The 22,487-nt window shown below is 39.4% G+C and overlaps 1 protein-coding gene across 11 annotated transcripts in view; it reads right to left on the reverse strand.

Moving 5' to 3' along the window:
• Positions 1–22,487, reverse strand: part of nrxn1b (neurexin 1b) — a 132,987-nt gene that overhangs the window by 93,191 nt on the left and 17,309 nt on the right. For 4 of the 11 annotated variants that reach the window (XM_048205961.1, XM_048205960.1, XM_048205957.1 and 1 more), the window contains exons 4-8: positions 12,499–12,803; positions 11,905–11,928; positions 9,208–9,369; positions 6,249–6,690; positions 3,180–3,563 (exon numbers count right to left, since the gene is read on the reverse strand). In XM_048205961.1, the coding sequence (XP_048061918.1) occupies positions 3,180–3,563; positions 6,249–6,690; positions 9,208–9,369; positions 11,905–11,928; positions 12,499–12,803 (1,317 nt within the window). Of the gene's footprint in view, positions 1–309; positions 1,557–3,179; positions 3,564–6,248; positions 6,691–9,207; positions 9,370–11,904; positions 11,929–12,498; positions 12,804–17,148; positions 17,586–19,335; positions 19,859–22,487 lie in introns of those variants that run through there. The other 7 variants (XM_048205962.1, XM_048205959.1, XM_048205958.1 and 4 more) reach the window with 5 other exon arrangements.

Raw genomic sequence — 22,487 nt, forward strand, 5'->3', positions numbered from 1 at the left:
ATGATCTTAAAAATGTATCAGTAAGTGCTGAGATTCACAATAAGTAACAATGGTTGATGGGGACTAGGACAGTTTACATGGGAAAACAAACTTGGTGGCACAGAATAGGATTAGATTAGTCTCAAAACTTCTCACAATTCCATGATATTGGTAAATGTTGCAAGTGAATCTTCAACTTGTGAAGTTCACAACGTAATTTCGGGAGGAGTGAACCCATCTAATCTTTCAATTAGTGAAATTAAACATAATCTCAAGAGGAGGGAACCCTAATCTTTCAATTACGACCAGCGCATATAAGAAGCTACTCACCCTGCTCTGGCATCAGTTGTTTCGATATCCCTCCACCTCCCCAACTCCACCACATAATTTAGGCATGTCATCTATCGTACTCCTCTTCCAGGCACTAGTAGTCCCTGGGGGGTATATCCAAGCTCGAGTTGAAGCTGCTTCCTCGAGCCACTCCACAGCGGACAGCAAGCCAAATACGCTTAACCTTATTAGCTTAAAGATTTTATGAGGAAACGAACTCTGTAAGATTTGGTACATTCTGCTTCATGTCGTGGCCACATTAACACCTCAGGTTTTTCTGTAAATTATTCACAAATTATGATACACTAATACAAAAGAAAATATTTGTATTTACGAATATGTCTCTATTTATACAAACTGCTGCACATTGATTTAATTCTGAATGTCATAGACAGGGAAAGGCATTTGATTGTGGATAGTAAGGTACTTTCAGGGTTCTGTTTAGTTCTGTTTAGTTTTGGTTTGGTTTTGTTCTGTTCCTGTTTGCCTGTGTTCCCAGTCATTGTTAGTTTCCATGGTTACTGATTATGTTACGCACCTGTTTCTAGTTCAGTTGATTATCCACCCTGTGTATTTAAGCCCTTAGTTCCCTTTGTTCAGTGTTTGATGTCATCTATGTTTTATGTGGTTGTGCTAAACTTATTCCTGTGATCTTCTGCATGTTCTTTGTTGCAGTTTGAATTTATTAAATGACTGTTTCATTCTCCTGCGTCATTAGATTTACTGCAACCACCCGTGACAGAACAACAAACCCTAAAATGAAATGGACTTACCAGCTGTCCGCCTGCTCTGCTTGGAGCAGGAGCATCAAACCCTTGAGGACCACACAAGTGACTTTTTAAATCTGACATACTTTACACACTTTCCTGTTTGCTCCCTGCGTTTTATTTTTTTTCAAGGCAGCGTGAATGAGAGAACAAAGGCACACCTGCCCGGTGATGGTCCTCGATGGTCCTCAGACATTTGCTGAGTTTGTGGAGTGGGTGCTGGTCAACTGTGGGTCCCCGTTTACCATCAGACTCACGGAGAAGGCCAGTGCCAGCCCAACTCCGGACTCAGACCAGCCAGACCTTAGTCATGCCCATCACATACATAGAGACTGAGCCCACCACAGACGTGGAGTCCGAGCCCACAACGATGTCAGTGCCAGAGCCGACGCCTGAGCACAGCATCACTACAAAGCTTGATCCCAAAAGTAAGTCTGACCAGATGCATTAGCAGGCAACAACATCCTGTGATGAGGGCATTTTAGATGAGTATGAGGGCAGTGGATGGACCTCGCCCATACTCCCACTGCTGAGTGTGAGCTGTGCCTGGTCCCTATAAAATAACTTGAGGAATTGGAAGAGGTAATCCCCCAAGGTCTCCTGTCACTGCCATCCAGCCTCCCTCTCCCGCCTCCTCTGCCTAAGACATCCAGTTCCTCTGCCCCATCTCCCTTCAGTCCCTCGGCTCCTCCTCAGTTGACTTCACTCTGCTGTGCTGATCTCGGGCTGTCCCGGAAGTCCAGAAGTGGGTTCCCATCATTCCACCTCTGACTGTCAACCAGTTGACTCCACCTTGGCTCCTCGCCCCCTCGGCTCCACCTCGTACTGTTGTCCTAACCACTCCACCACGCTCCCTCGTCCCTCCGGCTTCGTCTTGGTCAGTCATCGCTCTGCTTACGCCATGGACTTCCGGGACAGTCCGAGGCGGAGCCAGGGGATCCACTTGCCAAGGCGGAGGTGGAGACCGGAAGACCTGAGGCAGATCAGCACAGCAGAGTGAAGTCAACTGAGGAGGAGCCGAGGGACTGAAGGGAGCCCATCATTCCACCTCTGACTGTCAACCAGTTGACTCCACCTTGGCTCCTCGCCCCCTCGGCTCCACCTCGTACTGTTGTCCTAACCACTCCACCAGGCTCCCTCGTCCCTCCAGCTTCGTCTTGGTCAGTCATCGCTCTGCTTACGCCATGGACTTCCGGGCTTTCAGCTTCACCTCATCCCTACACTACTTCAGCTCTGTTGAGCTCTTCCTTCCCTCCGGCTCTGCCTTGTTTCTCAGTACCATCGGCATCCGCTTGTCACTGCAGTTCGGCTTGGTTTTTGTTTGGATCTGTTCTTGTTTGCCTGTGTTTCCGGTCATTGTTAGTTTCTGTGGCTACTGGTTATGTTAAGCACCTGTTTCTAGTTCTGTTGATTATCCACCCTGTGTATTTAAGCCTTTTGTTCCCTTTGTTCAATGTTTGTTGTCATCTATGCTTTACATGGTTGTGCTAAGCTTATTCCTGTGATCGTCTGCATGTTCTTTGTTGGATTTTGGATTAAAGACTGTTTTTGTTTCATTATCATGAGTCATGGGATTTACTGCAACCACTTGTAACAGGTACATTTTCAACATTTATCAAGTTCATGGTAATTGTGCAAGCATTTGTTAATAATTTTGAGACTAATTTCATCCCATAGGCATAGTGGCTTCAATGACACAAGAGAGATAAAAGTGTACGGAGCATGGATGTCAGGATCCGGACATAGAAAATCAAAAACTTGACAGGAACACACAAAACTTCCTGTCCCAAGTAAACATGACCAAAGTAATCGGATACTGACTGTGACATCCTCAGCAATCTAGATCTTTTTTACAGATACGTGGTTCCAAATGCTGAAAAAGTGTAATTTAATTAAGGACGGAATACCAACTGCATATAATTCAAAATAAAATGTTGGAAAAGGAAAATGAAGACAAACTCTGATAAGATAAACACACATAAACAGCAACAACAATGTAACAAGAAACCTCTATCTAATGAAATTACATTATAATACAAAGTTTCTTCAATATATAATAAGAAACATGATGCATTAGGCATTTAAAACAGGTGCCAGCCTTACCTCTCTCACAGGAGCGACCAAGATAGCCCGTCCCAGAGCAGTCACACACATAACGGTTCCATCCTTCCCTGCAGATTCCATTGTTTTGGCAGGGGTTACTGAGACACTGCTTCGGTGCCTCTTTACTGCAGGAGGGCTTTACACCTGCTGCTTTCTGCACCTCAGCTATGCGGCGGATATCTTTGCTCTGACCATTGATGAACAGGTCACGAATGCAGCCTACGAAACCATAATTGAGCAGAGCGGTCCACACCTCAGTAGGAAACACCACATCAGCTTTATTTTCCGGCAGTCCTCCTAGATACAGGTTATCATCCAGATCTAGAATCTCACTTTCTCCTGGGGCTTGGTATGGTGTGCGAATTGTGTTGATAGAGATAGTACCTGCAATTCAACAAAGTCAGGGAAAAATGTGAGAATGATTTAAAGCGTCTGGTGACACTTCCTCTGAATACATCTTTATACACTTTTCGTTACATGCGATTATAGCTTTTGTTACAATTCACGCATGTACAGTAAGATAATTAAAGCATCTTCTGAAGTTTAAGTCTGGACAAGAATTCTTTTTTTTTTTTTAATTTGATGAATTGACTTGAGTGCTTTGTTTGCACAAAAACATAGAATTCACCAGTTTATTTACACAATATTAATCTCCAACACGAGTTCACACAACAGCGTCTGCTCTTGCGTCAACACAACACGCATGCATCGTGGTGCTCTCGAAAACATGAATAGAGATTAATATTTTGTAAATTAAGTGATTAATTATGTTTTTTGTGCAAACAAAGCATTTGTGTCTCTTCATAAAATTGAGGTTAAACCACTGGAGGCACATGGATTACTTTTATAATGTCTTTACTACCTTTCTGGGGCTTGAAACTGGTAGTTGCACAGGCTGTCAATGGAGGGACAGAAAGCTCTCAGATTTCATTAAAAATATCTTCATTTGTGTTCCGAAGATGAACGAAAGTTTAACAGGTTTGGAATGACACAAGGGTGAGTAAATGATGACAGAATTTTGGGGTGAACTAACCCTTTAAGAATGCATCTGAATATCACTTAAGTGATTGTTTTCGTGCCCTGTAATGGAATGACCATCTGTCCAGATGACCATCTGTCTGTAAAATTATTGTGGCCGTTCAAAATCATACCCCAAGATTTAATTTCATGACAATAGAATTCCCTTGCCCTTCGTGTCAGTGTATGGACGCCAAAGGTTTCTCACTGAAAGCAATGGAGTTGCTAGTTCTTTGATAGAGAAGGGGAGGGAAAATTCATAGCTAGAGACTTTTCCCTCCGTTGGTAAAAAAAATAACCAATCACCATTGAGTATTTCACTTTCAGCAGTTACAGTGTTGAGAAAAAATTCATTGCAGAGGAGGCTAGCCTCTCTTGGTATATCAACCAATCATCGCAGAGACAAGAGACATAAATTATGTGATATTAGTTTGAACTTCTACCGCTGATAATGTACCATCTACGAAGAGTACAGATATTGAATATTATTATTATTTTATATCACCAACAAATTTACCAGGCCAACACTAGAACAGCAGCTACAAATTAAAGAAGAAGGAAGACCCTACACCATCAGCTTCGCTAAACAGCTGAACATGCTCTTTCAACACAGACATTTAAAAGGACAGAAGGATGGATTTTTTGCTTCAAGTGAAATTATGTTTATATGGTCTGGCAGTGTCATTTTCTTTAAATTGCATGTCCAAAAATGGCATTTTAAAGCAGTTAAGCAGAATAAATCCTCATGAGGGGATCCCCAGACCTCTAGAATTTACATGATCATCCTATATACACATGATTACAGTTGGAAAGATGCAATCTCTGTTTCTGAATGCCCAATGTCAATTTAATGTTACACTTTTATTAGCCCAGCCAGCCTATTCACAATGAAAGCCTCCAAACTGCCATTTTTAACTCTTGCAATAACAATTGCAAAGTGTCCAATATACAGTATAAACAATATGATTTATGCACTAAATCCAGCAGAAACTCCTGCACAATTTGCATATTGCCCATGACAAATGTCACAACCTGCACCTCACAATGATTGGCTGCTGTCTGGTGTTTTTCTCTTGACATTGAGCATTTCTGAACTTTTCAACGCTCTCAACATTTTCTTCACTCTGCTGTCAGTCTCACACGCCACAGCGCAAGAATGTTGCTCAGCTCCACTAGGAATTGATTAACGTAGCGCAATCTCTGCGCAGTGATATGGTATATTATTTTAATAAACTTTTGTAAACCCAGCCAGTCAATTCACAATGAAAGCTTCCAAACTGCCATTTAACATATACAGTAACAATTGAAGTGTCCAATATGTGAACATTATGATTTATGCACTAAATCCAGAAGAAAGTCTTGCAAATGTTTAAATAATGACAAAAAACACAGTGTAACTCATATTTCTCTCACAGTGTGAGGCCAGAGTAACAAAACAGGTTATGTAATTACCAGCTCTCAAGATGGAGTGGTAAACACAGCTGGAGGCCCAATCTAATTTTCAACATGACATCACAAGGCACTTTGGCCTTCTTCCAAGTTCTTTCATGTTTTTCTTTTAAAGCAGTATTTTTTCTTGTGCTTTTTATGGTCTGCATTCTAAAAAAAGTTGTTCAATGATGGAATTTCCTATTTGATGAATATAAAGTAAAAATGAGTCATTTGTAGATTTGTAAAGCTTCGAAGCTTCATGAAGCAGTGTTCTGAAATCGCCCATCACTAGATATTGTGGAATAAAGTCACTATTTTGTTATTTTTGGCACACAAAACGTATTCTTGTCGCTTTATAATATTAAGGTTGACACACTGTAGTCACATGAACAGTTTTAAATATGCTTTTAGTAGCTTTCTGGGCATTGAAAAAGGGAGTGTTATTGCTGGAAATGCACTGAGCCATCGGATTTCATCAAAAATATCTTAATTTGTGTTCTGAAGAAGAAGGAAGGTCTTACGGGTGTGGAACGACATGAGGATGAGTAATTATGACAGAAATTTCATTTTTGGGTGAACTAACCCTTTAAGCAGTCATTTGATCACATAAACAAATGTTACCTGATTTTCCATCCCTCTGGAAATCCACATGATACCACTCTCCATCATTCACTTTTTTGTTCACTGCCAGTGTCTTGGTTGTGCCTGATCCCATATCCAGAAGCAGGTACAAAAGACCATCCAGCATCTCAATGGCAAAGAAGTCCACCTTCAGTGTGAGGGGGCTCTTGGTCTCTTTGGTCTGTTGCTTCGGTTTCCCGTGGTTAAAGAGCAGAAGTCCATTGGGTTCAGTGGTGCGGAAGTCAAAGGAAATAGAACCGGTCTTCTTAGTGTTCCATTTAAGAAGTGTGATGAAGGATTCAGGTGTCTCAAACGTGATGGGATCGAATGTGGCAACATTCTCACACTTGAAGGCAACAACTCCATGGATCTTCATTCTGGGGTCGCCTTTAAAGGCCAGTCTGGACAGCTCCAGCCGAACGTCATTGTTTTTATACACAACCTATAAATATATAACAATGTTAGTTGAACAGAAATAATTTGAGAAACTTCTAATCTAAACTGTGTTTGCAGAACTCTTACATGAACTGGTGGAAAGATTGATTGATTTGTAGCACATAGTGTCTTTTTCACTAAAATGAAATCAGAACAATTGTGTTCAAATGTATAATTGTAAAGTAAGTCCATAGCCACATATTTAGGATTGTTGGGAAAAGATGGAACAGCCATGCTTCAATCACTACTCTAGAAATAATGGGACAAGCCTTTTTATTGAGGAAAGCTGTGATTTTATTGTTGTTAAAGGTGCCCAAGAATGCTTTTCACAAGATGTAATATAAGTCTAAGGTGTCCCCTGAATGTGTCTGTGAAGTTTCAGCTCAAAATACCCCATAGATTTTTTTAAATTCATTTTTTTAACTGCCTATTTTGGGGCATCATTAACTATGCACTGATTTTTTCAGCGCGCCGCCCCTTTAATTCGCGTGCTCCCTGCCACACGAGCTCTCGATTATATTACAGCACATTTACAAAGTTCACACAGCTAATATAACCCTCAAATGGATCTTTACAAGATGTTTGTCATGCATGCTGTATGCATGCTTCGAATCATGTGAGTAAAGTATGTATTTTGATGTTTATATTTGATTCTGAATGAGTTTGAGGCTGTGCTCCGTGGCTAACGGCTAATGCTACACTGTTGGAGAGATTTATAAAGAATGAAGATGTGTTTGTGAATTATACAGACTGCAAGTGTTTAAAAATGAAAATAGCGACGGCTCTTGTCTCCGTGAATACAGTAAGAAACGATGGTAACTTTAACCTCATTTAACAGTACATTAGCAACATGCTAACGAAACATTTAGAAAGACAATTTACAAATATCACTAAAAATATCATGCTATCATGGATCATGTCAGTTATTATTGCTCCATCTGCCATTTTTCGCTGTTGTTCTTGCTTGCTTACCTAGTCTGATGATTCAGCTGTGCACAGATCCAGACTTTACTGGCTGCCCTTGTCTAATGCCTTTCATAATGTTGGGAACATGGGCTGGCATATGCAAATATTGGGGCGTACACCCCCACTGTTACGTAACAGTCGGTGTTATGTTGAGATCCGCGTGTTTTCCGGAAGTATTTTAAACAAATGAGATTTACATAAGAAAGAGAAAGCAATGGAGTTTGAAACTCAATGTATATCTTTTCCATGTACTGAACTCTTGTTATTCAACTATGCCAAGGTAAATTCAAATTTTGAATCTAGGGCACCTTTAAATATGATATTATGGTAAGCTTGTATTTTTAGTATTTCAACCACAAATGACCCACAATATTGTGTTTGAATACTGGCATAATGGGCACAAATAAACAATACAATACACAATGACATCACATGCATGCATGCAATCTGCTAACATATTTAGTTTATGACCTCCACTTTAGGATATATGAATATAGGCAGAGAACTATCTAACTGTCCCATAAAGAGAAGCTTTAACATAATTTAGTGCGTTGCGTTTATATTCTGGGCTCATCTGCTTGGTTGTATATATTATGCATAATTTTTATTTATGCAAAATTTATATCACTGTATTAGTCCATTAAGTTACTTGAAGCATTTCCTTTATAACAGTTTTCTATGGAGGAGAAAACACTTAATTTAAAAACAGTGAGGAGAACCTCAGTGCTCCTCCTACAGTGAATTCCATTCTAACCCATAATGAGCACTGTAGTTAAGGTCAATTGCTAACAAAAACATTTAATGGTTAATTACAGGCTCTTTGAACCTGTTAATAACAATAATAATTCCAGGGCTCAAGGGCACTTTACAAGGAAGGAATAACACTAGTAGAGCAGACAATCATGACAAACAATAGTTAGTAGAAACAGTAAAGGAACATTATATGGACAGGGCAGCGTACAGCAGAACAGAATCAAGCACAACGAAATACAAAACAGAACTTAAGGATGATAACATTCAGAGGAAAAGTGAGTTTTGAGTAATAATTAAAATTCAGAAATATTATTTACACAACAGAGTGAGCGGGGGAGAGAATTCCAGAGTTTGGAAGCAACACTGAATGATCTGCCCCCCATTGAAGAGAGGCGATGCCGAGGGACAACAAGAAGATCAGAGTCAGAGGAACGCAGTGAGCGAGTCGGGGTGAAGGGGAGGAGCAGGTTACAAAGATAAGGGGGAGCCAAGCCATGCAAAGATTTAAAAGCAAGCAGGAGAATTTTGAATTCAATACGATAAGCAACTGGAAGCCAGTGGTGGAGATCGAAACAAAATTGGGGTGATATGAGCAGAATGCTTGGTATGGGCTAGTATTCTAGCAGCAGAGCTCTAAATGTTTTGTAATCTGGAAATGGATCTGGAAATGGAAATTTTTCGTTCTGCAACACATGATTTAGGCTATTTCTCTCTTGAAAATGAATTGATCTATCTATCAGCATAACAGAAACAGAAGCTTCTATAAAGCTTGCTCTGCACTGATATCTTGTAGTAGGTACTTTACCTCCCTCAGGCAACCCATAAAGTTGTTGCTAACAGGTGATCCAGGCAGGTCAGCTGTACTAGGACTTCCTCCAACATAGAAAAAGTCATCAGATCCGAGCATGGTGTAGTCCTCTTGAGTATATCCTGTGGTGGTCAGTATCCCGTCCACAGATATTGTTACCTAAAGAACAAGCCACAGGAAAATTATATACTGGTACCACTTTGCTACTGTCTGGATTTCTGTTTCTTCAGTCACTAAAGATGCAGTGAACGCTGCATAATGACACAATGGAGAACACAACAGTGGTCACAAGTTCTGAAGCTCTACAGAATCACACCAATTCATTGGCTGATGGTGCCATAAGGAACTGCATAACATCCATGTTGGAAGGATCTGGATTTCCAAACTTGTTTGTGTCAGATTGTTGCTGCATTTGATGGAGATGGTCATGTACCCCCCATTCAAGCCTCTTTCATTTGTATCAGACAAGTTCTTTCTCTGCTGTTAGCTTTGGCCTTGTTTGAGAGAGCTATTTTTTCATGCATTATCATTAGTTCTATGTGTATGGATTTGTCAAAAGTTATTTCACTGCAGTCCTTTTCTCTTCCCCTGTCAGAGGAACAGGAAAGACTCTCCAGTTATCTCTCCTATGTTGATTGGATGGGTCAATGGCGTAAAGCCCTGGGTATACTTCATTTTTTTACACGTACGCTAGTGTACGTCCACAGTCGAACACACAGCCTTGCAAAGTATACTTCATTTGACTCGTACGCATACACAGGTGTTCAACACATGCACAGTTTTGAGCAATCTCTCGCCACGAGTTACAACCCATGTAAACATCTTTGTACTCTTTCATGCTAGAGTTGTACAAATGATGGTACTTTCTAACCCTGTCGCACAATCTCTCGTCTATGTAGGCCTCCGTTGTCGCTGTAGCTTGCATGTGTTCTGCTCTGTTCTGATAATGCAGTTTTTCTTTGACTACCTTGTGAAGCGATGCCCTCAGGGCATGGTTTCCACCTTGTGGACGAACTAATTACTGCAAAAGAAATTAAATGCACGTGCAACCTGTGCGTACAAGTATGTGTGGTTACAAAAATCCAGTGGTGTGCATACAGTACGCGCATACTCTTCTGATGATGAAATTCACATCATGCACACTGTACGCTGACCCTTGTGTTTGAGCAGCTTCTTGGTGCTCCTAATAGAGGAGCCACAGTCAATAAGCAGAGACTTTCACATTGGCTATTGGATGCTATTTCCAAAGCTTATGAGGTGTAAGGACTGCTTTCATTTCTGGGTATTCAGGTACATTCTTCTGAGTGTGGGCCCTTGCTAAAGCCTCTATTTTCAGGACTTTTGTATGGCATCAGTTTGGTCTTCTCTTCACACTTTTGTCAGGTTTTTATATGGCTCCCTCTGCACACGCTTTGTCTTTCTGAGAAGTATTTGTGTGTTGCCTGTTAGTTTGCAGCATCTTCTTACCACACAGACTGAGTATTTACATCTACAGTTTGCATGGTGTGATGGTGGATCATTGCATCATTATGCAGCGTTGAGTTCCTAAAAAGGGAACATCAAGGTTACTGAATGTAACCCTGGTTCCGTGAGTGGGAACAAGACACTGCATGCTGGTCGTATTGCATAGGTTGCTGCTGCATAGGTTTTTGGCGATAGACCCAAGTATGCACTTAAAAGGATGCTGTTATGTAACTCCCTATGGGAGGAGCTTCAGTGCCATCAGCCAATGATTCTATAGGGCTTCTGACCTTGTGACCACTGACATGTTCTCCATTGTGTCATTACACAGCATCTCGTTCACACTCTGGGAACCAGGGTTAAATTCAGGAACCTTGACCTTTTTCTTTTATTTCCTTTAGACTAAAACCCATTTTTATGTCTTTTTTCTTTAATTTATTGCATGATATGTTTGAATTCTTAATTTACTTGAATAACTTGATACTTAGGTGTTGGTTTATTAAACAATCAATAGCGTTAGTATTGCCCCATAGCAACTTAAAATTGTTTGACAGACACAAAAATGGTGTTAGTAACTATAGTCTTGTTAGTATATGAAATTGTAAGTAAATTATATAAAACAAAAACATGCAACATGGATAAAACTGAAAGCGCACTATTTTTAGAAGTGCCACAATTTGGTCAGGAAATCAAAATCTCATGCAATTTTCCTTTTTGTGCATTTACATAAAAATAAAGTCAGAAATTATGTGAATTTATATGTATACAGAGCATATATTAAAATATGACAACTAAACATTTTAAAAAAGTGGCACATGGAGGGGCTAGAGTAAAAAAAAAAGAGAGCCAAAGACAAATAGCTTATGGGTGAATATATTAGTACAGCATTTTCAATGCAGATCATGCAGAATGAGAGGGAATAGAGCTGACTGTGGCTGTCAGGACATGTTTCAAACCACTGCTGTGTGAAATGTTTAGGATGATCCTTCTAATGGTGGTAATTTGAAAGTGAACTGGACAAGGAAATAGGAGAAAAGACTGCTGGGCAAAAAACTAAATGAAGATTGAATAGAAAAATAGAAAAAGCCAAAGATTTTCAGTTTTCCCAGGTTTTTTTTTTTTTTTTTTTTGCAAATGATGTTTACAAATAAAGGAAAGAAAAAGAAAACTTATGGCACACCCAAAATAACAAACAATTTGAATAATATCTACAGAACAATGTAGTTTGTTTACCATAGCATGTCCAATGCCTGAGTGCTTTGTGGAATAAGAGGGGAAAGGAAATAAAACTGTGAACAAAATAACGACTGATACTCAAAAAATAAACATATGATGGTTATCAATGTTGGAAATTAGTTTGTTAAACATTAAAAAACGGTTAGTAGAATGACACATTCCATGATTGACGTTAGTTTTACAAAGCATATTAGTAGCTGCATAAAATCAAACAAAATAATTGCTATGATACTTTAGACATTCTATTATAAGTAACTTTGCACTACATGTCAACTAGCAGTCATTAGAGTATTAATAGACTGTCTGCTTAATATTTGCAAACACTTTATTTTGAAGCTCCCAAAAGGACATTCTACTGACTATAAGTAACTTTGCAAGTACATGTCAACTTACTCTACTAACCCGAACCTAACCTACTCTAATGAGAGTTAGTTGACATGTGGTTGCAAAGTTACTTACAGTTAGTAGAATATCTAAAGTGGACCACTGAAATAAAGTGTATCCATTATTTCTATGGTAATGTCATTTTGTATGATGAGATCTTGACCGAATCATTGTTCTTCTCCTTCTTAGCTCCTGTAGCTCTATTACCTGACGCAAATTCCGCGTTACTTTCACATCATGCCATTCATTGTCATTAAATTTCCCATTGACTGGCTCCACCAGAGCTTCAAACGCCCCGGAACCCAAATTTATGACGAGAGACACCGCCCCGTTTTTCAGCGCCAGGTTGACATAGTCAGCAGATTTTCCCGTGTGGAGCATCAGTCCGTTTCTCTGAAGCGTTTTGAAGGACAGAGTGATTTCATCGCTGCTGCTTTGGATCGGGTTCAGAGAAAGGTCATAGCAGAAGTATTCTGAACCTTTGAATGTTGCCACATATTCTTCTTCTATTCCTAAAAATAAAGAAAAAAACGATAGGTTAAAAAGGTCCACAAGCCAGGACTCGAACTCGGAACTCAAACTCGGGACTTGTCGGAGCACTGCCCATGAGGCTATTGGCTCCAACACCAAGCAACATTCAAAGTTTGTTTTGACTAAATTTCCTGATTTCATAATACTTCTCCAGTATCCCATGATTCTCATCCATCAGCCATTACACAACAGTACAGTGACGAGACATTTTAGAAAAATATAAAGCATAGCCTCTATATTAGCTTTCACATTGGGTCACTGAACTGTTTTTAAACAATGGAAAGCATGGGTTGCACCCAAATCACGCTCAGGTTGGTTCTCTAGGTGAGGTCCACCAATCAGAGAAGTTGCTCTTACCACAATGCTTTATATACACCAATCAGGCATAACATCATGATCATTGACAGGTGAAGTGAATAACACTGACTATCATCACGGCACCTGTTAGTGGGTGGATATATTAGGCAGCAAGTGAACGTTTTGTCCTCAAAGTTTATGTGTTAGAAGCAGGAAAAATGGGCAAGCGTAAGGATTTGAGCGAGTTTGACAAGGACCAGATTGTGATGGCTAGATGACTGGGTCAGAGCATCTCCAAACTGCAGCTCTTGTGGGGTGTTCCCGGTCTGCAGTGGTCAGTATCTATCAAAAGTGCTCCAAAGAAGGAACAGTGGTGAACCGGCGACAGGGTCATGGGCGGCTAAAACTCATTGATGCACGTGAGGAGCGAAGGCTGGCCCGTGTGGTCCGATCCAACAGACGAGCTACTGTAGCTCAAACTGCTCCAGAAGTTAATGCTGGTTCTGATAGAAAGGTGTCAGAATACACAGTGCATCACAGTTTGTTATGTATGGAGCTGCATAGCTGCAGGCCAGTCAGGGTGCCATGCTGACCCCTGTCCACCACCGAAAGAGCCAACAGTGGACATGTGAGCATCAGAACTGGACCACGGAGCAATGGAAGAAGGTGCCCTGGTCTGATGAATCACGTTTTCTTCTACATCACGTGGATGGCCGGGTGTGTGTGCGTCTCTTACCTGGGGAACACATGGCACCAGGATGCACAATGGGAAGAAGGCAAGCCAGCGGAGGCAGTGTGATGCTTTGGGCAATGTTCTGCTGGGAAACCTTGGGTCCTGCCATCCATGTGGATGTTACTTTGACACGTACCACCTACCTAAGCATTGTTGAGACCATGTACACCCTTTCATGGAAACGGTATTCCCTGGTGGCTGTGGTCTCTTTCAGCAGGATAATGCTCCTGCCACAAAGCAGAAATGGTTCAGGAATGGTTTGAGGAGCACAACAACGAGTTTGAGGTGTTGACTTGGCCTCCAAATTCCCCAGATCTCAATCCAAACCCAACTTACAGGACTTAAAGGATCTGCTGGTAACATCTTGGTGTCAGATACCACAGCACACCTTCAGGGGTCTAGAGGAGTCCATGCCTCGATGGGTCAGGGCTGTTTTGGCAGCAAAATTGGGACCAACACAATATTAGGAAGGTGGTCATAGTGTTATGCCTGATTGGTGTATGTTTGCAGTCATTCCCATGTAATTGGTAATTGGAGGGATTATGGGTATTGCACTTTTTATTTTTCCCAAAATTTAAATCAGACTTTCTAATGGCTGCTTTTTACTTCCTCACTGAACTGCTTGTTAAGATAGCAAATTAAGGTATGTTTTACATTTTTGTGTGTTTTGTTTGTGCATAACATACTGCCATTAAATTGGAGTTGGATTGAGAATTGTTTCCAAAGATTTTTGGAAAACATATTCTTTTGTATGCACAGAAATGTTGACTTTACAACACTGCCCAGCAATAGCCGCTAATAAATGTTCTTTTGTTGTTAAATAATGTTAGTAAAGAGCCTACAAACATTAATACATTGACTAATAGTGAAATATAAGTAGGAAGCCAATTCAGAAATGATAATTACCTAACATGTATTAAATCTCTGAGTGAGCGATGCATACCTGACAGCAGACCCTCTCCTTCACTCTCACCTCTCTGTTGGTTTGTCTGTGTGTCAGTCAGTGTTGTTACCTTAATTCTGATCACGAGCTAATGCAATCTCTGTGCCCAGTTCGCTGCTCTTTGGTTTACCCTGCCTGGTTTGTTCCTATGCTCCATTCAGAATATCGGCTGTGGATTTGTTTGCACTGTCAGTGACTGACTTCACCTCTGCCTCCCCTCTGGTATCTTTGCTAGATTGAGACTGTCTTCCTAGCTTTGACCAATGCCTCTTTTGATCATTCTTATGTTCCTCTGCCAGGGTGTCAGTCCAAGAGACGCGATCACCATCATTCTGAGCTTTCTGAGTTCCCTAAACACTTCCCTTCAGGGGAATCCCTGCTGCCATTCTGAAGTGCGTTCAACTTCATCAAGTGGACGAGGGAAGTTTATTTGGACAGACCCTTGACCCCTCGATTTTGACTGAGCGAGCGAGTATTATCATATGTACACTTCAGGCAGCTCCATATACCACAACGCAACACGAATTGTACTAAATTTACACATAAGTGATCAAGAGAGACTGTACTTGCTGCAGCCCGTAGCATGACGTACTGAATTAAATCCGATATGTAGTGGACATTTGATTTTTTTTCTCCCAAACCAGTTCAGCGCAAACTTGCTCCACAGCCGATTCAAAAGATTTAATTACTGATGTCAATCACAGTGCTGATTGCTAGCACAACACTACAAAAAAATACTGACCCCTAAAACCTACCCTACAACCTTGACCTGGTTTCGTAAAAAATCATGGGTCCACTATTTATTGGATTTAATCCAGTACATTAGCGCGATACAGGCTACAGTGGGGACATCTTGGATCAAGGGTTTAGGGCGTTCCATTTTAACCCATTGCAAGGGTTTTGCCAGTAGTGGGCAATGACGTACATCTGGGTGAATGAGATGGAGGTAAGTTAGTGAGGGCTTAAATACACAGACACTTAAACGGGTAACAAGACATAGGTTCGAACAATCAAGGGGCAATGAAGTAGTCACAGGAAACAGGAACTTAACTAGACTACAAACTAAAATTCCATCAAGGAACACAAACACACAACATGACAAAAATACTCAAAGTGAACTAATCCCACACTGCTTGAAAAAAGGTCTATTGGGTTTGATGCAGATTAAACACACAGTGACAGGTACACTAACAGTCTCCAGTGTTTCCCACAAGATTCTGTGAGACTATTGCGAGTGGACCTTGGTCTCTCTGGGGAGGTCTGATCGGAATTTCATAAAGTGTATTATTTTACTTTACGCTAAAATAGGGAAATTACAATACTTTGCCCTAATTTCTACACTTGCAAGAGATTAACACTTGAGCTTTTATTTTGATAGAAACTGCAGTTGAGCTTTTATTTTGGCTGTGAAACAGCTTTACAAATATGTCTCATTACAAATCTAGTGAAATGCTGTAATCATCTTCCCTAAAAAATGTTGGAAATTATGCAAATGTGAAAATAACTGTTCTCAAATGCACGCTAAACTCATAGCACATGCAGAAAAGTAGATACTTCGCTTTGAAATGCACATTGCAAGCAGACTATCTACTTATTTAAAGGGTTAGTTCAACCAAAAATGAACATTATGCCATTAATTTCTCACCGTCATGTTTTTCCAAACTTGTAAGACTTTAGTTCAATCTTCAGAACACAAATGAAAATCTTTTTGATGAAAAAGGAAGCTCAAATGTATTACCAATAAGGTTCATTCTTGTGTGTTACGCAGCATGTTTGAGCTTCCGGAAGAGGTTTGTTCTTGTGCATCAATTGTTCCCTGATCAATGTTTACATGTGAGTAAAAGCCTAAATTAAATCTGTTCATCAAGTCTGTTCAGAAAATTTTGACTAAACCACTCAATTCATATGGATTAGTTTTCCGATCTCTTTATGAACTTTCTGAAGTGTCAAAGTGCAAGTTGCAAAGGCAGTCAATGGGAGGGACAGACATATCTCAGATTTCATCAAAAAGATCTTAATTTGTGTTCTAGAGATGAGTGAAAGTCTTATAGGTTTAGAATAACGAGAGGGTGTGTAATTAATGACAGAATTTTCATTTTGGGGTGAACTAACCCTTTAATTAAATAACAGTCTTTTGGAATTTGACAAGGGCACAAAGCCATATTGCACGAATTTAGTTCATTTGACAGATACTTTGCCAAAGCAATGGCACAAAACAGCTGTAGAGACATTTTACGTTATTATGAGAAGTTTTAAAATATTTTCTTTTCATTATTATGAAACCGTGAAGGCACGGATTAGACTACGATGGTCTGCCAGAGTCTAGGTAATTTCTAGACCTGGCGTGCCTCACCAGCTTCCCGAACCGATCACTGAGCATCTTCTTCCATGAAAGCCTGCCGCAAGGAATGAGCTGGAGCCAACAAAAACGACCGAGCTCGACATGGCCCCAGAGCCCTCTGCCCAGTCGCCGGTGTCTTCCGTCAGCCCCTCGGTTCCTCCTCTACCATCCCTCTGTGGTGTGGATCCACCTCAGGCCAGCCATTCACCACCACTGTCTGGATGTATGTCCGGCTCCACCCTTCCTCTGGCTCTACCTTGAGTCTTTTATAGTTCAGGTAATGTGTGGCAGCTGGGTGTGGTGATTAGTGTAGTGATTGGTGGAGTGAGTGCAGGTGATTAGCAGAGAGGATTATGGGGAATGAAGTCCGGGAAGTGACAGGAACAGACGTGATCATGACAGCTGAATTCATTTTGGAGCGACGGCTGAATGTATTTTTAGTAAAATACCTGTATATAAGATAAATATTGGCAAAGTTTAGACTCTGTCATATATGTGAATCAACATACTTTGTTGTGTATTTTCAATTTGAAAAATAACTTTTATATTGATGGATTAATTGCATTTTGGGAAAGAAATGTGTCATGGATTTATTGCATTATGGGGAAAAAATAATACGTTTTTATAATAAACTTTTTCAAATGAAAATGTAGATTTGAATTTTAAATGTTTTTATAACCAAAAGATGCTATGTGAAAGTTTGAAACAGAAAATAGTGTTTTTCATCTTGCCACTTTCTTGGTAAAGAAAACACATTTTTACTCAAATTAATCAAAATGGAGTTATTGTGTTTTGGAACCAAACTCTTCATATATATATATATATATATATATATATATATATATATATATATATATATATAAACGGATAGAGGGGATATATATATATATATATATATATATATATATATATATATATATATATATAGAAACAATTTATTTTCAATTTATTGCAAAATATGCATATATTACACATATATATATATATATATATATACAAATATTTAAGTATTTTGAGAGCGTAGAAAGATCGACTTGATAACGTCATTCAAAGGGCCTCATGGGAGTGGTCAGAGCTAAAGAGATCTTTTGGCACGTTTTGCTTCTTTCGACTCTCTATGGCCATGTTCACACAGCAACAGAATATAGATGTCAGTCTGTATTTTAGTCCTTAATACGGTTAGGTTTACACACATTTATTTGCGGGAGTGACGACCGCATTCTAACAGAACTCACATCTGTACATTTTCAGGTCTCTCGCACTCTTGGAAAACGCGCCGCTGTGTGAACGGAATCGGACTAGACTAATTGTTTGTCTCGTCATACAGTGTGAGAGAGCTGCACAAACGTGTGTCTACCGTATGTTACGTGTTTTCATGAGTGGTTTCGGTAACTTACAGCAACTGAGATACGAGCTGTGTGTCATCTGAAGTTTTTACCATTGGAGCTGCTCTCGTCAGTTTTGTGTTCTACGCTTGACTCAAATGTTTTGCTCTCTCCACCCAGGTATAAAAGCTGCTGTCAGTTAATGGAGAATTGACGGATGAACTTGCGGCTTGATTGGACTCTTGGTGTTTCAAAAGTGATATGACTTCAGTTTTATGGTCGTTGCCATCTTTGATATTACTTTGGTCACTGTCGGTATGGTTGCTGGAAAGAGAATACAAGTTTGACTCCATCATACAGAGAGTTTTCAAGACATTACTGTAAGTTGCTGTGTGAACTGGACATTTCGAGACTCACGCCTGTAAGTAAATGCAGTTGTCAATCCCAAAATTTGACAGTGTGAACATAGCCTAATTGGTGAAATTTTCTGTACAGCATTTCTGTATAGCATCAAAACACTGTAGGATTCTTCCAGATGATTAGTTTAAACAAAATTTCACGCAAAAACTCAACACTCCAGACTCCAAATCAAAACAATCTAGGACCATAAATGAAGTGGGCTGCAGCCCGTCTGAACTAACTAATGACCCGCACAACCAAAAAAAAAGCCACCTCTGAAACAAAGACCAAATACGTAATTGGTCGGAACTCCTCAAAGAAGTTGAACAAACACCTCCGTTTAAAAATTCAGGACACGGACAAAGAATCCGAGTAGATCAAGACAAAGAAGATTGAGGCAGATCAAGATCAGATGAAAATGGGTTAAGAACAAACAGATTCATTTAAGCCATCCAACTACTCTCATCTCACTTACTTTCTTTCTTTTAGTTAGTTTCCTTTCTTTTCAGTGAAAGTCTTGTGTTCCAAGGTAAGTTTTGCTGCAAAGTTTAATCAATGGATCTTTGCCCGCCTCAAAACTTCAAACTTCAGCCACGAGGGAGACTCCATTCATCCACCAGCACACCAGAACGTGATTGGTTTCCCACAACGAACCTGGGAAAACATTCTCCAAGCCAAAGACGCCGACAAAGGGAATCCCCATTTAAAGACACAAACGACAGATGCAAGCATACAACTTCAGATTCTAGCTGGTGCATTGATATTCAGTCTAATAACCCCCCTAAGAAGTGATAGAAGGGTTACATTAATGACTGATGGTTCATTCAGATCAGGTTTTATGAAGTGCATATATTGTTAGAAACTTGGGATTTCATCATTTAACTACAAACCCGATTCCAAAAAAGTTGGGACACTGTACAAATTGTGAATAAAAACAGAATGCAATGATGTGGAAGTTTCAAATTTCAATATTTTATTCAGAATACAACATAGATGACATATCAAATGTTTAAACTGAGAAAATGTATCATTTTAAGGGGAAAATAAGTTGATTTTAAATTTCATGGCATCAACACATCTCAAAAAAGTTGGGACAAGGCCATGTTTACCACTGTGTGGCATCCCCTCTTCTTTTTATAACAGTCTGCAAACATCTGGGGACTGAGGAGACAAGTTGCTCAAGTTTAGGAATAGGAATGTTGTCCCATTCTTGTCTAATACAGGCTTCTAGTTGCTCAACTGTCTTAGGTCTTCTTTGTCACATCTTCCTCTTTATGATGCGCCAAATGTTTTCTATGGGTGAAAGATCTGGACTGCAGGCTGGCCATTTCAGTACCCGGATCCTTCTTCTACGCAGCCATGATGTTGTAATTGATGCAGTATGTGGTCTGGCATTGTCATGTTGGAAAATGCATGGTCTTCCCTGAAAGAGACGACGTCTGGATGGGAGCATATGTTGTTCTAGAACTTGGATATACCTTTCAGCATTGATGGTGCCTTTCCAGATGTGTAAGCTGCCCATGCCACACGCTCTCATGCAACCCCATACCATCAGAGATGCAGGCTTCTGAACTGAGCGCTGATAACAGCTTGGGTTGTCCTTGTCCTCTTTAGTCCGGATGACATGGCATCCCAGTTTTCCAAAAAGAACTTCAAATTTTGATTCGTCTGACCACAGAACAGTTTTCCACTTTGCCACAGTCCATTTTAAATGAGCCTTGGCCCAGAGAAAACACCTGCGCTTCTGGATCATGTTTAGATATGGCTTCTTTTTTGACCTATAGAGTTTTAGCCGGCAACGGCGAATGGCGCGGTGGATTGTGTTCACCGACAATGTTTTCTGGAAGTATTCCTGAGCCCATGTTGTGATTTCCATTACAGTAGCATTCCTGTATGTGATGCAGTGCCGTCTAAGGGCCCGAAGATCACGGGCATCCAGTATGGTTTTCCGGCCTTGACCTTTACGCACAGAGATTGTTCCAGATTCTCTGAATCTTTGGATGATATTATGCACTGTAGATGATGATAACTTCAAACTCTTTGCAATTTTTCTCTGAGAAACTCCTTTCTGATATTGCTCCACTATTTTTCGCAGCATTGGGGGAATTTGTGATCCTTTGCCCATCTTGACTTCTGAGAGACACTGCCACTCTGAGAGGCTCTTTTTATACCCAATCATGTTGCCAATTGACCTAATAAGCTGCAAATTGGTCCTCCAGCTGTTCCTTATATGTACATTTAACTTTTCTGGCCTCTTATTGCTACCTGCCTCAACTTTTTTGGAATGTGTAGCTCTCATCAAATCCAAAATGAGCCAATATTTGGCATGACATTTCAAAATGTCTCACTTTCAACATTTGATATGTTATCTATATTCTATTGTGTAAGTTTATGAGATTTGTAAATTATTGCATAACTTTTTTATTCACAATTTGTACAGTGTCCCAACTTTTTTGTAATCGGGTTTGTATCTTAAAACTCATTCTTTCCTCACTTCCTTTCTTTTTGCAACGTGTGTGAATGTGTATATTTGTGTTAGATTTTAATTTGTGTGTTAGAATCAATAAAGTCTCATTTATATTTTTAAAGAGTGTTATGTGTTATTATGTCTTGTTATGTGCTTACGAATTTAATGTCTTTAACTGCCGATCTACAGTACAGTCCAAAAGTTTGGAACCACTAAGATTTTTAATGTTTTTAAAAGAAGTTTCGTCTGCTCACCAAGGCTACATTTATTTAATTAAAAATACAGTAAAAAACAGTAATATTGTGAAATATTATTACAATTTAAAATAACTGTGTACTATTTAAATATATTTGACAAAGTAATTTATTCCTGTGATGCAAAGCTGAATTTTCAGCATCGTTACTCCAGTCTTCAGTGTCACATGATCCTTCAGAAATCATTCTAATATGCTGATTTGCTGCTCAATAAACATTTATGATTATTTTCAATGTTGAAAACAGTTGTGTACTTTTTTTTTCAGGATTCCTTGATGAATAGAAAGTTCAAAAGAACAGCATTTATCTGAAATACAAAGCTTCTGTAGCATTATACACTACCGTTCAAAAGTTTGGGGTCAGTAAGAATTTTTATTTTTATTTTTTTTTAAAGAAATTAAAGAAATTAATACTTTTATTCAGCAAGGATGCATTAAATCAATCAAAAGTGGCAGTAAAGACATTTATAATGTTACAAAAGATTAGATTTCAGATAAACACTGTTCTTTTGAACTTTCTATTCATCAAATAATCCTGAAAAAAAATATTGTACACAAATATTTTGTACAATTGTACACATTAAATGTTTCTTGAGCAGCAGATCAGCATATTAGAATGATTTCTGAAGGATCATGTGACACTGAAGACTGGAGTAATGATGCTGAAAATTCAGCTTTGCCATCACAGGAATAAATTACTTTGTGAAATATATTCAAATAGAAAACAGTTATTTTAAATTGTAATAATATTTCACAATATTACTGTTTTTTACTGTATTTTTAATTAAATAAATGTAGCCTGGGTGAGCAGACGAAACTTCTTTTAAAAACATTAAAAATCTTAGTGGTTCCAAACTTTTGGACTGTACTGTATGTTACCTTGCTGATAAATAGTGTTGTTTCACTA

Source organism: Megalobrama amblycephala, linkage group LG10 (genome assembly GCF_018812025.1).
Source record: "Megalobrama amblycephala isolate DHTTF-2021 linkage group LG10, ASM1881202v1, whole genome shotgun sequence".
NCBI lineage: Eukaryota > Metazoa > Chordata > Actinopteri > Cypriniformes > Xenocyprididae > Megalobrama > Megalobrama amblycephala.